The sequence below is a fragment of the Centropristis striata genome, chromosome 24 (genome assembly GCF_030273125.1).
Source record: "Centropristis striata isolate RG_2023a ecotype Rhode Island chromosome 24, C.striata_1.0, whole genome shotgun sequence".
Taxonomy (NCBI): Eukaryota; Metazoa; Chordata; class Actinopteri; order Perciformes; family Serranidae; genus Centropristis; species Centropristis striata.
In genome coordinates, this window is record NC_081540.1 from 1,168,010 (window position 1) to 1,184,399 (window position 16,390).

Here is a 16,390-nt window from a genome sequence, read left to right on the forward strand (position 1 = left end):
TAAGCATGTTGTACTCTTCCAAAGAAGAGACAACAACTAAAAAGAAACAAAATTGCAAAAAAAACCCACAAATTGACAAAAACAGACACAAAATTACCCAAAATATATGTAAAAACGATCATTAAAATAACACAAAATTAACAATTTGGACACAAAATGATCAAAAGACACAAAATTACCAACAATGGAAGTAAAAATGACCACTAAAAAGACACAAATTGACAAAAACAGACACAAAATGACCAAAAATATATGTAAAAATGACCATTAAAAAGACACAAAATTAACAATTTGGACACAAAATGATCAAAAGACACAAAATTACCAACAATAGAAGTAAAAATGACCACTAAAAAGACACAAATTGACAAAAACAGACACAAAATGACCACAAAACACATATAATGACCATTTAAAAGACACAAAATGATCAAAAAAGACACAAAATTACCAAAAATACATGTAAAAATGACCACTAAAAAGACACAAATTGACAAAAAAAGTCACAAATTGACAAAAAAAGACATATGACCATTAAAAAGACACAAAATGAACAAAAAAGACGTGAAATTACCAAAAAAAGACACAAAATTACCAATAATAGATGTAAAAAATTACCAAAAAAGACACAAAATTACCAAAAATGGATGTAAAAATTACCAAAAAAGACACACAATGATTAAATTAACTCTTAAAACAAGCGTTCAACATGCTTATTTCTAGATTTAATAATTTTAATTTAAGAATTCTTGTCAAGTGAGGAAGATAAGGAAGATAATTCCCCTCAGATTTACTGTTTTATCTGGTTTTTAGACTAAACACCTTTTTTTTTAGCAGTGCATCAGTTAGATTTCTTCTTGATAAGTGCACTTCAAAGGGACAAAGTCACATATTTTGACAGAGAAAGCTGAAAACAAGGTGATTTAATTTATTCTTCTTCTTCTTCTCCGCCTGTAATCAGGTGATTAAACAGTGTTTCTGTGTGTAATAAGATCATTTATCTGATCATCAGCATGTTCTACTGCTCCTATAGGCTCCTATGACAAAACCTCCTGGTTCAGAGGAGCTCTCTCTCTCTCTCTCTCTCTCTCTCTCTCTCTCTCATTTTACGTCTTTTTTTGATCATTTTGTATCTTTTTTTGGGTCAATTTGTGTCTTTTTTTGCCATTATACCCTTTTTTTGGGTTCATTTTGTGTCTTTTATTTGTTATTATATGTCTTTTTTGGTTATTATACATCTTTTTTGATAATTTTGTGTCTTTTTTTGGTCATTTTATGTTTTTTTTGTCATTTTTTTATCTCTTTTGGGTCAATTTGTGTCTTTTTGTTTGTCATTATACATCTTTTTTGGGTCAATTTGTGTCTTTTTTTGTCATTATACCCTTTTTTTGTTCATTTTGTGTCTTTTTAGTTGTTATTATATGTCTTTTTTGGTTATTATACATCTTTTTTGATAATTTTGTGTCTTTATTGGTCATTTTACCTCTTTTTTTTATCATTTTGTATCTTTTTTGGGTCAATTTGTGTCTTTCATTTGTCATTTTGTGTCTTTTTTGATCATTATACATCTTTTTTGTTCAATTTGTGTCTTTTTTTGGTCATTATATGCCTTTTTTGGACATTTTGTATCTTTTTTGTTCAATTTGTGTCTTTTTATTTGTCATTATACATCTTTTGTGGTCATTTTCTCTCTCTCTCTCTCTCTCTCTCTCTCTGTTGTTTCTGCTGGTGTTGGTCTCATTGTTGCTGCTAATTAATCGTCTTGATGCCTGATTCTGTCAGTATCGCATGTTGTTCACTTTACTTCCATGTTTTTAAAGCTGTAAAATGATAAACGATGTCACTGGAAACACATAAAACACTTTTCATTCACGATGAAGCTCCCGTCTGTCTGTTAAAAGCAGCTAGAAATATTATAAACACACAGTCTGTAATAATTATCACTCTGTAAAGAGTTTTTTAATCATCTTTTGTGTCTGTTTTACTGTTTTTTATTCTCTCTCATTCGCTCTTCTCACTGAACTGAATCACAATAATTTTTTTATCATTTTTCGTGGTTTTTTTTTGTCAATTTACATTTTTTTGGGATAATTTTACTTTTTTTCATTTTATTTTTTTAAATCATTTAATGTTGTTTTTTTTTGTCATTTTACATAGTTTTTTTCTGTCATTTTACATATTTTTTTAATGATTTTTCACAGTTTTTTTTTGTCATTTTACATATTTTTGGATGATTTTCAATTTTTTTTTACATTTTACATTTACGTAGTTTTTTTGGTCATTTGACATTTTTTGATCATTTAATGTTTTTTTTTATCAATTTACATAGTTTGTTTGTCATTTTATTGTTTTTACATTTTACGTTGTTTTTTGTCATTTTACATTTAAAAAAATAATTTTACATTGTTTTTTTAGTCATTTTACATATTTTTTTTTTATAATTTTACATTTTTTTGGATCATTTTACGTTGTTTTCTATATATTTATATATATAATCCGTTCCTTAGAAAAAGATTTATTCAGAAGAATTATAGATAGATAGACAGACAGACAGACAGATAGATAGATAGATGTTGTTTTTTGTCATTTTACATTGTTTTTTGGTCATTTAAAATGTTGTTTTGTCATTTTATATATTTTTTGTCATTTAAAGTGTTTTTTTAGTCATTTTATATTGTTTTTTTAGTCATTTTACATTGTTTTTTGTCATTTTATATATTTTTTTAGTCATTTAAAATGTTTTTTAGTCATTTTACATTGTTTTTTGGTAATTTAAAGTGTTTTCTTAATCATTTTACACATTCTTTAGTCATTTTACGTTGTTTTTATCATTTTACATATTTTTTAAAATCATTTTACACATTTTTAAAAATCATTTTACGTTGATTTTTGTCATTTAAAGTGTTTTATTGTCACTTTACATATTTTTTTTGTCATTTTACATATTTATTTTGATCATTTCACATTGTTTTTTATTTTACTTATATTTTATATATAGATTCATTACATATAGAGTGAAATATTTATATGATGAAAACACAAAAATCAGTGTCTCAGAAAACCCTCCTGCTCCTCCTCCTCCTCCTCCTCCTCCTCCTCCTCCACAATATTCTAATTTTCTGAGAGTTTTGTGTTTTCGAGACAAACAGGCTTGAAATATTTCACTCTATGTGTAATGAATCTATATAATGTATGAGTTTCACTTTCTGAAATAACTGACAAAAAATATGAAAACTTTTTCATGATATTCTATTTTTTTGAGATGTTCCTGTAAATGTGCAGCACATGTACACTACCGGTCAAAAGTTTTAGAACACCCCAATTTTTCCAGTTTTTTATTGAAATTCAAGCAGTTCAAGTCAAATGAACAGCTTGAAAGGGTCCAAAGGTAAGTGGTGAACTGCCAGAGGTAAATAAAAAAAGGTAAGCTTAACCAAAACTGGAAAATAATGTACATTTCAGAATTATACAAGTAGGCCTTTTTCAGGGAAAAGGAAATGGGTTAACAACTTAACTCTATGGAGTCTTGGGCTATTTTGTCCATTTTTGAATTCTTTTCATGTCTTTGTAAGTCATTTTGTGTCTTTTTTTGGTCATTTTGTGTCTTTTTTTGGTCATTTTGTGTCTTTTTTAGTCATTTTGTGTCTTTTGGTGTCTTTATTTGTCATTTTGTGTATTTTTTTAGTCATTTTGTGTCTTTTGGTGTCTTTTTTTGTCATTTTGTGTCTTTTTTTAGTCATTTTGTGTCTTTTGGTATCTTTTTTTGTCATTTTGTGTCTTTTTTTGGTCATTTTGTGTCTTTTCTTAGTCATTTAGTGTCTTTTGGTGTCTTGTTTTGTCATTTTGTGTCTTTTTTTGTCATTTTGTGTCTTTTAGTGTCTTTTTTTGTCATTTTGTATCATTTTTTAGTCATTTTGTGTCTTTTGGTGTCATTTTTTTGTCATTTTGTGTTTTTTCTTAGTCATTTAGTGTCTTTTGGTGTCTTGTTTTGTCATTTTGTGTCTTTTTTTGTCATTTTGTGTCTTTTGGTGTCTTTTTTTGTCATTTTGTGTCATTTTTTAGTCATTTTGTGTCTTTTGGTGTCATTTTTTTGTCATTTTGTGTTTTTTTTTGTCATTTTGTGTCTTTTTTTAGTCCTTTAGTCCAACATAAAATATGATTTTGAATCTTTTTTTTACTTTCAAAACACTATCATGCTCAATCAAGAATTTTAAATGTTGCAAATGTGCATTAATTTCAGAGTACACTGAGACATTAAACTGCATCATTTTCAATTAAATTCTGGAAAAGTTGGTGTGTTGTAAAACTTTTGACCAGTAGTGAATATTTCATACGTCAACAGGCTGAATGTTGAGCTCAGTGTGCAGAAAGGTGAGCAGAAACGGACGCAGATGAAAGATAATGATGCAGGTTGTTGTTGTTGGTGAGTCACTGGTTCATCCAGCGTCACTCGCTCCATGTTTCCTCTCAGTGACTCACCAAATGACTCAAAACTTACAACAAAGACACAAATCCAGAAGTCCTCCAGGAGGTTTTTACCTCAGCAGCAGCTCTGAATCACCACCCAACATTACCGGCTTTTAGCAAACAGGAAAGGCAGAAAATACTCTCAGGAGAGAGAAAAGTGATTCAAAAGGAGAGAGATTATTGGTGGTTTATAGATCAGGTGAAAGGACTTTTTATAATTCACCAGAAACAAACTCAAGTGCAGAATTTCTGACCACATTTAAAAAAAAATCATTTTATGTTGTTGTTGTTTTTTTGTCATTTTAATATGGGTTTTTTTTTGTCATTTTACATATTTTTTAATAATTTTTCGTTTTTTTTTTTTTTTTTGTCAATTTACATTTTTTGGGGGATAATTTTACTTTTTTTATTTTATTTTTTTAAAATTATTTTATGTTGGGTTTTTCTGTCATTTTACATATTTTTTAAATCATTTTTCCCTGTTCTTTTTGTCATTTTACATATTTTTTAATCATTTTTCATAGTTTTTTTGTCAATTTACATTTTTTTGGATAATTTTACTTTTTTTCATTTTATTTTTTAAAATCATTTTATGCTGTTTTTTTGTCATTTTACGTTGTTTTTTTCTGTCATTTTACATATTTTTTAAATCATTTTTCACAGTTTTTTTGTCATTTTACATATTTTTGGATGATTTTCAATTTTTTTTTCATTTTACATATTTTTATATTTATCATTTTACATCATTTGACATTTTTTGATCATTCTATGTTTTTTTTTTAATCAATTTACATTCATTTCATTTTACTTTTTTTTATCATTTTACGTTGTTTTTTTGTCATTTTACATATATTTTTTATAATTTTACATTTTTTGGATCATTTTACGTTGTTTTCTATATATTTTAAAAAAAATCATTTTATGATTTTTTTCATTTTACATATCTTTTAATTATTTTTACATATTTAAATATTTTTTTACATATACAAACTAACTAAAAAGACAGAAACATGACTCTATTGTGGAAAAAAACAAATGTTTGTCAGATTTAATATCATAATAATATCAAAAACTTTCCCCTCTAGCACCAGCCTCATGTTTTATGAACAATTCCTGCAGAAATATTGTCGTTTCCTGCAGAATCTACTCTACTTAGTAAATTAATTAGTATTTAACTCATAGTTACTAGTATTTAGCATCATTATTGTTTAATCTCACAGGAGGAAATAGTGTTAATATAATTATTTAGTTATATAATTGTGCTAATATATCTGCCAATAAATATCCCACGATAGAATAACAAAAACATACAGTAAAATTAAATCATAACACAATTCTACTTGCTATAATCTGCCTAGAAACAGCGTATTAATGATCATTTTACAGCGTGTAAACAATCCCACAGTGATTATTTTTGTCTCTCCTTGTTGCCAAAACAGAAACATGTTGTTTTTACATTTACATTAATGTGATTAAAACCTTTTTATCATCCATCAAAGTGTTTCTGTGATTTAATGTGTGAGCTGCAGTTCCTAGTTTCCACCAGCAGAGGGCGCTGCAGCCTTTATAAACCCAGCAGAGCGTTTATATGACGTCACTAAATATGGTGATTATATGTTTCATCAGAACAATCTGTGACTTTTATTACAGAACATCTGGAACATCTGTCCTCTTTCAGAGAACCAGCATTAGTTATATATATATATATATATATATATATATAAGATAGATTTTTTGTCATTTTACTTAGTTTATTGTCATTTTATATATATTTTTAGTCATTTAAGGTGTTTTTTGTCATTTTACATAGTTTTTTTAGTCATTTAAAGTGGTTTCTTAATCATTTTACACATTCTTTCGTCATTTTAGGTTGTTATTATCATTTTACATTGTTTTTTGGTCATTTAAAATGTTTTTTTGTCATTTTACTTTGTTTTTTGTCATTTTATATTTTTTTTAGTCATTAAAAGTGTTTTTTGTCATTTTACTTTGTTTTTTATTCATATTACTTTGTTTTTTGGTCATTTAAAATGGTTTTTTGTCATTTTACTTCGTTTTTTGTCATTTTATATATTTTTTTAGACATTTAAAGTGTTTTTTTAGTCATTTTACATTTTTTTTTTGTCATTTAAAGTGTCTTTTTTGTCATTTAAAATGTTTTTTGTCATTTTATATTGTTTTTTTTGTCATTTTACATAGTTTTTTTTAGTCATTTTACATTGTTTTTTGGTCATTTAAAGTGTTTTCTTAATCATTTTACACATTCTTTAGTCATTTTACGTTGTTTTTATCATTTTACATATTTTTTAAAATCATTTTACACATTTTCTAAAATCATTTTACGTTGATTTTTGTCATTTAAAGTGTTTTATTGTCACTTTTTTTTGTCATTTTACATATTTATTTTGATCATTTTACATTGTTTTTTATTTCACTTATATTTTTGTGTTATTTTATGTTGTTTTTTGTCATTTTACATATATTTTTTGTATTATTTTACGGTGTTTTTAGTCATTTTACATATCTTTTAAGTCATTTTACATTGTTTATGGTCCTTTATAGTCATTTCATCACCTGCAGCTGCTGATGATCAAAGTGCTGAGTCACCCTGCTGCCCCACTATAACACTCTAACCACTCTAACCACTCTAACCAGTCTAACCAGTCTAACCAGTCTAACCAGTCCTCCCAGTATGAACCATAGCAGCCTGTAGAGGGAGCTGCTGAGTCACCAGTCCTCCCAGTGCTCCCAGTAGGAGCAGCAGGAGGAGGTGCTGAGTCAGAGTCTGTTAGAGTCCAGAAACATGTTGAATCATCTCAGAGCTGCTGGACTCAAAGACACACAGGGAGCAGGAGGAGCAGCAGGAGGAGCAGCAGCAGGAGGAGGAGCAGGAGCAGCAGCAGCAGGAGGCCTGGGAGCGCTCCCTGCTCTTCATTTGATGAGGAGGAGGAGGAGGAGGAAGGTGTGCGTCTCCTGATGCTGATCAGCCTCAGACAGGGAGCTGGATCTGGTTGCCAGGCAACAGGAGGAGAGGAGGAGAGGCAGGAGCAGCACAGCGTCTACAGGGGGGGGGGGGGGCTCAGCTCCTCACCTCCTCCTCCTGATACTCCTGCTGCTCCTGCTCCCTGTATACCTGTCTGTATTCCTCATGGTCCTCCTGCTCCTTCTCCTGCTCCTCCTGCTCCCTGTACCTGTCTCTACTCCTCCTCCTGCTCCCTGTACCTGTCTCTACTCCTTCTCCTGCTCCCTGTACCTGTCTCTGCTCCTTCTCCTGCTCCCTGTACCTGTCTCTGCTCCTTCTCCTGCTCCCTGTACCTGTCTCTGCTCCTTCTCCTGCTCCCTGTACCTGTCTCTGCTCCTTCTCCTGCTCCCTGTACCTGTCTCTGCTCCTTCTCCTGCTCCCTGTACCTGTCTCTACTCCTTCTCCTGCTCCCTGTACCTGTCTCTGCTCCTTCTCCTGCTCCCTGTACCTGTCTCTGCTCCTTCTCCTGCTCCCTGTACCTGTCTCTACTCCTTCTCCTGCTCCCTGTACCTGTCTCTGCTCCTTCTCCTGCTCCTCCTGCTCCCTGTACCTGTCTGTCCTCCTCCTGCTCCTCCTCCTGTATAAACCCTGAGAGAAAACACATGATGTCATCTTGTAGTCCGACCTTGAACTCTGACCTCCTCATCTGGATTCTGGATTCTGGATTCTTGATCCTCAATTTTAAAAGTATGAACATTAATCTAATATATAATCTTATTATTAAACATACTTATTTGTATAAAATGTTTAATATCGTGTGATTATTATAATATTTGTCCTTTAATTGTCTGTTTAGACGATTTAAAAGGTTCATATGGCTTTTTTCTGTCAGAGCATTTATTAATTAGAGCACATTAATGCTTATAATAAACATAAATATATATATATTGATTAACAGTAAATATGTCTGCTTATTAAAGCTAAACAGCATCAGTTTTTGGTTCATTTTGAGTTTTTTTTGCCTTTTACTCACATTTTCCAGTCTTCTAGTTGAGAGTTTTCCATTAATCTTCATCCTGAAGGTTTAAAGATTCTCTCAGCTGTTTATAATCACCAGGAGTTCATAACGAGGTCATAACGAGTTCATAACAAGTTCATAACGAGCTCAGATCTGAATCAGCTGGGACCAAGCAGCAGGCTTTTTTAAAAAAGTGACTTTACAGGTTTTTTAGTTATTTTAAGTGTTTTTTTTTAGTCATTTTACATCTTTTTGCATCATTTTAAATTTTATTTGGTCTTTTTTAATAACTTGACAGGTTTTTTGGTTATTTTAAGTGTTTTTTAGTCATTTAAATATTTTTGGGTCATTTGACGTAGTTTTTTAGTCTCTTTACATTTATTTGGTTATTTTAAGTCGTTTTTTTTTTACGTTTTATGTCTTTTTTGGTCATTTTAATTTCTTGTTAGTCTTTTTATGTCTTTTTTAGTCACTTTACATATTTATTTGGTTATTTTAAGTGTTTTTCAGTCATTTTAAATATTTTTTTGTCATTTTATGTTTTTTGTTTTTTTTTAAGTCTTTTTTAGTCACTTTACAGGTTTTTTTTAGTTATTTTAAGTGGGGTTTTTTAGTCATTTTACATCTTTTTTGCGTCATTTTGAATTTTATTTGGTCTTTTTTAATCACTTGACAGGTTTTTTGGTCATTTTAAATATTTTTTGGTCATTTTACTTAGTTTTTTTAGTCAATTTACGTATTTTTGGGGTTATTTTAAGTATTTTTATTAGTCATTTCACATCTTTTTGGGTCATTTGAAATTTTATTTTGTTTTTTTAGTAATTTTTTTGGTTATTTTAAGTCATTTTTTTGACGTTTTATGTCTTTTTTGGTCATTTTAATTTCTTTTTAGTCTTTTTATGTCTTTTTTAGTCACTTTACATATTTATTTGGTTATTTTAAGTGTTTTTTAGTCATTTTAAATAGTTTTTGGTCATTTTAATTAGTTTTTTTAGTCAATTTACGTATTTTTGGGGGTTATTTTAAGTCTTTTTTATAGTCATTTCACATCTTTTTGGGTCATTTGCAGGGGCGTCTCTAGGATTTTGACACATCCGGGGCTCAGCCCAGAAGAGTGAAGCAGATTTTTTAGACATAGAGACATTCTCCACATAAACTAAGAACACACAATTCACTCTACACTTGCATTCATAGACGAATGCTTGGTTAAGTACAGGGTGCACTGCAAACCTGTCATATCACAGGTGAAAAAGGTGAAAACGATGAATCCCATAACCACAGATCATCAAATGAATGACACATTTTGAATTTAGTTTGCACCCATGTACTGACATTTACGGAAGCCCTGAACCGCAAGTGAAGAAATTTTTTTTTGAGATGTTATCTTGTTATTTCGAGATCATATCTCATTATTTCGAGATAATACACATATGTAAAAAAAAAAAAAGAATAAAAAAAAAAAAATCTTCCAAATTTTTTTTTTCTTCAGATATTATCTCGTTATTTCGAGAAAGCACACCTATGTAAAAAAAATAAAAAGAAAAAAAGAAAAAAAGAAAAATTTTTTTTTTTTTTACATAGGTGTGTTATCTCGTAATTACGAGATATTATCTCGAAATAATGAGATAATATCTGAAGAAAAAAAACATTTTGGAAGATTTTTTTTTTTTTAATTCTTTTTTTTTTTTTACATATGTGTATTATCTCAAAATAATGAGATATTATCTTGAAATAACGAGATAACATCTCAAAAAAAAATTTCTTCACTTGCGGTTCAGGGCTTCCGTAGACATTAGCTAGCTAGCTAACAACACATTGTTTTTCCATTGAACACATTAGCAGCTACAGTAAAAGAAGCAGGCTGTGTCTGCTAGCTAGCTAGCTAGCTGCTATCATGCATGAAAAAGAAAATAAAGAAGATGGTTCCACGTTACAGCCTAACATTAACATTAGCTACTTTCCTCTCTAGATTCATAGATTGTGTACCTAAAAATAATTAATCTTGGGCTTCTTCTAGACCAGGGGTCTCAAACTCAAATTACCTGGGGGCCGCTAGGCAGTATCAAAATGACCAAAAAAAGACACAAAATTACTAAAAAAATGACACAAAATGACAGAAAAAAAACGAAATTACTTAAAAAAGACACAAAATGAGCAAAAAAATACACAAAATGACCAAAAAAATACACAGAATTACCAAAAAAGACACAAAATGACCAAAAGACACAAAATGACAGAAAAAAACGTAATTACTTAAAAAAAGAAACAAATTGACCAAAAAAAGACACAAAATGACTGAAAAACCCCCACAAAATGACCAAAAAATACACAAAATTACCAAAAAAGTCACAAAATGACACAAAAAAGACACAAAATGACACAAAAAAAGACTAAATTACTTAAAAAAGAAACAAAATGACACAAAAAAGTCACAAAATGACACAAAAAAGACACAAAATGACACAAAAAAGACTAAATTACTTAAAAAAGAAACAAAATGACAAAAAAAAGAAACAAAATTATTTTAAAAAGACACAAAATGACAGAAAAAAAACTAAATTACTTAAAAAAGAAACAAAATGACCAAAAAAACACAAAATTACCAAAAAAAGTAATTAAAGGGACCTTCCACACACAACACGGTAAAGTGCCATCCACATTAAACTTTCATATCAAGGTGGGGGCCACAAAATATCAGCACGAGGGCCGCAATTGGCCCGCGGGCCGCGAGTTTGAGACCCATGTTCTAGACTCTAGAAGAAGCCCAAGATTATTTATTTTAGGTACACAATTCTCACACACTACAATTGCATTTACAGACAGATGCTAATAATAAAATATCATTTTTTTGTACTATCAACTAGCTGCGAGCTAGCTAACGTTAGCTACTTCCCTCTAGTAGTTCCAGCTGCAACACTCTTTTCCAAATTATACATTTTTACATAATTTCTATTTTATTATTTATTATATTTCTATTCCCATTACCTCTTTGATTGCTGACCACCTTTGGGGGGAAAAACATGGAAATCTTTTATTGTGACATGATATCTTGTTGCACTCCAGCTGAACAACTTCCTGTTGTCAAGCTGCCTGACGTCACTGTTTTGGGTGAATGACGTCACGTGCGACCTGGAGGTGTTAACCACTTGTGTGCCAAAGCCAAAGTAGTGGCTTTTAAAAAAATAAAATAATTAATTGTTACTCAAACCTGTCCAAAAACACTGTTTTATCGAAGCATCAACATAAGATAACCAAAGTTTGAGGATGTGATCTTAAAAAAAAAAAATATATATATATATATATATATATATATATATAAAATATATATTTTGAAAATTAATATTCGGGGCTAATTAAAAAACATTCAGGGCTGTAGCCCCGAATGTTTTAGCCTAGGGACGCCACTGGTCATTTGAAATTTTCATTTTGTCTTTTTTTAGTCTCTTTACATTTTTTTGGTTATTTTAAGTCGTTTTTTTTTTACGTTTTATGTCTTTTCTGGTCATTTTAATTTCTTTTTAGTCTTTTTATGTCTTTTTTAGTCACTTTACATATTTATTTGGTTATTTTAAGTGTTTTTTTTAGTTATTTTAAGTCTTTTTTGGTCATTTTAATTTATTTTTATGTCTTTTTTTAGTCACTTTTCATATTTTATTGTCATTTTAAATACTTTTTGGTCATTTTACGTATTTTTGGGGTTATTTTAAGTCTTTTTTTAGTCATTTCACATCTTTTTGGGTCACTTTAAATTTTATTTGGTCTTTTTTAAGTCTTTTTTAGACATTTAACGTATTTTTGGGGTTATTTTAAGCATTTTTTAGTCATTTTTTCCCTCAAAGATATAATAATTAGTCACTTTTCATATTGTATTGTCATTTTAAATACTTTTTGGTCATTTTACGTATTTTCTGGGTTATTTTAAGTCTTTTTTATAGTCATTTCACATCTTTTTTGGGTCACTTTAAATTTTATTTGGTCTTTTTTAAGTCTTTTAGTCACTTTACAGGTTTTTTGGTTATTTTAAGTGTTTTTAAAGTCATTTTACATATTTTTGGGGTTATTTTAAGTATTTTTTTAGTCATATTTTCCTCAAAGATAAATAGACAACTAACGCGGTTAAATAATAAAGATAATATTGTAAATGAATCCATCCTGCATGCAACATTTGCTTCCCAAAACGTGATTTTATTTTGGAAATCTAGATTTTTGCCTCTTTGGTCAGAACAAAAAATAAAAAGTCACTTGTCACATTTTTTGTTGGTGTGAATGGATACAGAGTCGAGTGTCACATGGATCCTGATGGAAAACAGAGAAAATAAAGAAGCTTTTACAAAAAATATGTCCTTTATTCTTTTGGCTTTGAAATGATATGACCATATGAGCGGACAGTAGTCACTTCTTGCATGCAGTTCACTAAAAACACTACAAGCGCAATGAGAGATGGCTACTGATGCTTCATGGCTTCTATCTACGTATCTACAGAGAAATGGACCAGACACGTTTTCATCATGTTACAGTGCAGAAAAGAACAAACAAAGTCTAGAAAAAATGAAGAAAAAAGGCCAAAGACTGGAAAAATGCACTCCTATCTACAGTAAAAATGTTATTTATAATTGCTGGAACAGAAGCAACCTGCAGACCCAGATCACACAAACACACACACACACAAACACACACACCTCTCCCACACACACACACACACACACACACACACACACACACACACAAACACACACACCTCTCCCACACACACACACACACACACACACGTATGACCGCCACACATGGTTTACACAGCAGAGGGTAAAAAGTGCTCTTGATGCATACTGTGGGCCCAAACAGTGATTATTTACAAACCAAAGCACTACATTAAACCACTTCTCACGTCTCACTCTGAACCAAGAACGACACACAAACATCTGTGAGATTATTAGAACCTTTAACTGGGATATAATGTCTTCTTCTAGCTGTTAAAAACTCTTTTTAGGATAGTTTTTATTCTTTACAAGAGCTCAGAGAGAGAGAGAGAGAGAGAGAGAGAGGGGAGAGAGACTCCGTTTCTACTTTCTAATTCCTTTAAATGTGGTTTTCTCGTTTCCTTGCATACATTCAGCTTCTCTGCAGCCAGAGACGAGTGTTTTCTGGTGAAACGGGGACATATTTAGGGTTCCTTTGTGTCTTTGTTGTGCAAAAAACTGACCACACTGCAAACAAAAAAGAAGGGTATTGCAAGTGGAATAAATCTGTGATTTAGAAAGTTTTATCGTGCATTAAAAAACACTTTTTGGTTTGCAAATGCACTTTAGAAAGTGCATGTCAGCCCTTTAATTTCTTGTATATTTCTTGCATGCAAATAAAGCATCTTTAAGTTGTTTTTAAAGTAATAATATTCAGAAACCTGCATGATTTAAAACAGAGACGAGTCTTATCATGTTCCTGGATTTGCAAACAAGTTTTTTCTGCAGAATAAAACATTTTTAAACACAGATTTCTTCTAGCATTCTGACATTTTTGCTCTGAAATCAAAAACATTTGTTTGCAAATTCACTTTTGCATGTTCTCCCTTTAATTTCTTGTTTATTTAAAGAAATTATGCATGCAAACGAAGCGTCTTTGAAGTATTTTTAAGCAAGTTAAAGTGCGGCTTCCCAAAATATTCTTTAGAAACCTGCACGATTTAAAACAGAGACGAGTCTTATCATGTTCCTGGATTTGCAAACAAGTTTTTTCTGCAGAATAAAACATTTTTAATCACAGATTTCTTCTAGCATTCTGACATTTTTGCTCTGAAATCAAAAACTTTTGTTTGCAAATCCACTGGCTGCAGACGCTGCATGTTCTCCCTTTAATTTTATTGTTTATTTAAAGTATTTATGCATGCAAATAAAGCATGTTTATGTTGTTTTTAAAGTAATAATATTCAGAAACCTGCATGATGTAAAACAGAGACGGGTCTTATTATGTTCCTGGATTTGCAAACAAGTTTTTTCTGCAGAATAAAACATTTTTAATCACAGATTTCTTCCACTTTCAACGAACCGTTTCCTGCTTGCAGCTCTGATATTTTTGCTTTTAAATCCTTTTCTTTGATTGCACGACACAGACACAGATTTACCCCGTCAGCAGACAGTTTAGATCCAGAGGATCCTCCAACTGTCTGCTCTGTTTCTGTTTGTGTTTCCAGCATCACTGTGTGTGTCCTTAGTGATTCTACCACAGTGAAACATTCTCACAGCAACACAACAAAGTAGAAAACATTCTCCCTGATAAAAAACCAGAACGGAGCAGAGAGACTAAAAGATGTAGAGAGTGAAACAGCGAGCGAGCGCTAGCTAGCGTTAGCTTGAAGCTACGCGGGTTGATTAGTAGCAGCAGCACTAGTGACGCTACAGACACACAACGCCACACGACTCAGAGTGGATCAGAGAACAACAACCAGGAGGGAATCAATCACAAGCGTGTGTGTGTGTGTGTGTGTGTGTGTGTCGCAGCGAGACTCCGCCTCCTCGCCGCCGCCGCCTCGCCGCCCGTTAGAAGCTGTAAACAAGTTTCCCTCTCTGATGCATTTATTATTATTATTATTATTATTATGAATAACGGAGTCTACTTCTTCCGGTCTTTGCCTTTGTTCTCCTTCTCGTACTTGTCTTTGTCCGATTTGGTGACGCTGTTGTAGGACGGCGGCGAGGCGGTGGACGGCGTCATGTCCGTCTTGTCCGACGTGGAGTTCTCGGCGCTGAACTTGCAGACGACCATGACGTCTTTGTCGGGGTCACGGTTGCTGCTCTCCTTCAGCTGCTCCTTGTACAGCGTGGACGCCTTCTTCATGGCGAGGCGGATCATGAAGCGGCGGAACGCCCGCTGGATCACCACCGCCGCCATGTCTTCCTGTTTCCGCCGCAGCGTGGTCGTGATTGGCTCGTAGGAGACTTTGGACGGGTTGGACGCCATGAAGCGCTCCTCCATCTGGCCGCGCAGCACGTCCATCTCGCCGCTCTCGCCCAGCACGCGCTTGGTGAAGGCGAACAGGATGTCGAGGCAGTGGATGCGCTCGCCGCTGACCATCGGTAGGTCCATGGAGATCAGCTGGATCATGTTGGGTTTGGGGATCCTGAGCGGCGGGTCCAGGGCGTCGGCGAAGTCGGACAGCTTGCTGTACTCCATGAACTGCGTGGCGTCCGGGTCGAAGCGCTCCCACACCTCGTAGAACATCTCGAAGTCGTCCTCGCTGAGCGGCTCGGCGCTCTCCTCCGTGGCCACGCTGAAGTTCTCCAGGATGACGGCGATGTACATGTTGACCACGATGAGGAAGCAGATGATGATGTAGCTGACGAAGAACAGGATGCCCACCGACGGGTTGCCGCAGTTGCCGCGGTAATTGTTGCCGGGGTGCTCCGTCTGGCTGTCGCAGTCCGGCTCACGCTTGTTGAGGATCGGCGCCAAAAGGGTGTCCCACCCCGCCGACGTGGTGATCTGGAAGAGGCAGATCATGCTGTTGCCGAACGTCTCGAAGTTGAACATGTCGTCGATGCCCGACTCGCGCTTCACGTAGGCGAAGTTGGACATGCCGAAGATGGCGTAGATGAACATGACGAGGAAGAGGAGCAGGCCGATGTTGAAGAGCGCCGGCAGTGACATCATCAGGGCGAAGAGCAGCGTGCGGATCCCCTTGGCGCCTTTGATGAGGCGGAGGATCCGGCCGATCCTCGCCAGGCGGATCACTCGGAACAACGTCGGGGACACAAAGTATTTCTCGATCACCTCCGACAGAAACATTCCTGAAGGAAACAGGAAATATCACAAATCTGAAAATATTTAAAACACCAACAACTGTCTCTTCACTTTTAAATATAAATAACTTTAAATCTAATTAACTTAAATATAATAAATATAAATAACTTTTAAATATAATAAATATAAATAACTTTAAATAACTTTAAATA

General features: G+C 32.9%; 1 protein-coding gene across 1 annotated transcript in view; it reads right to left on the reverse strand.

Moving 5' to 3' along the window:
• Positions 1–14,612: 14,612 nt before the first annotated feature.
• LOC131962693 (sodium channel protein type 2 subunit alpha-like) overlaps positions 14,613–16,390 on the reverse strand; it is a 65,809-nt gene continuing 64,031 nt past the window's right edge. The window contains 1 exon segment of the mRNA XM_059327688.1: positions 14,613–16,225. Within this exon segment, the coding sequence (XP_059183671.1) occupies positions 15,051–16,225 (1,175 nt within the window). The 3' untranslated portion in view covers positions 14,613–15,050.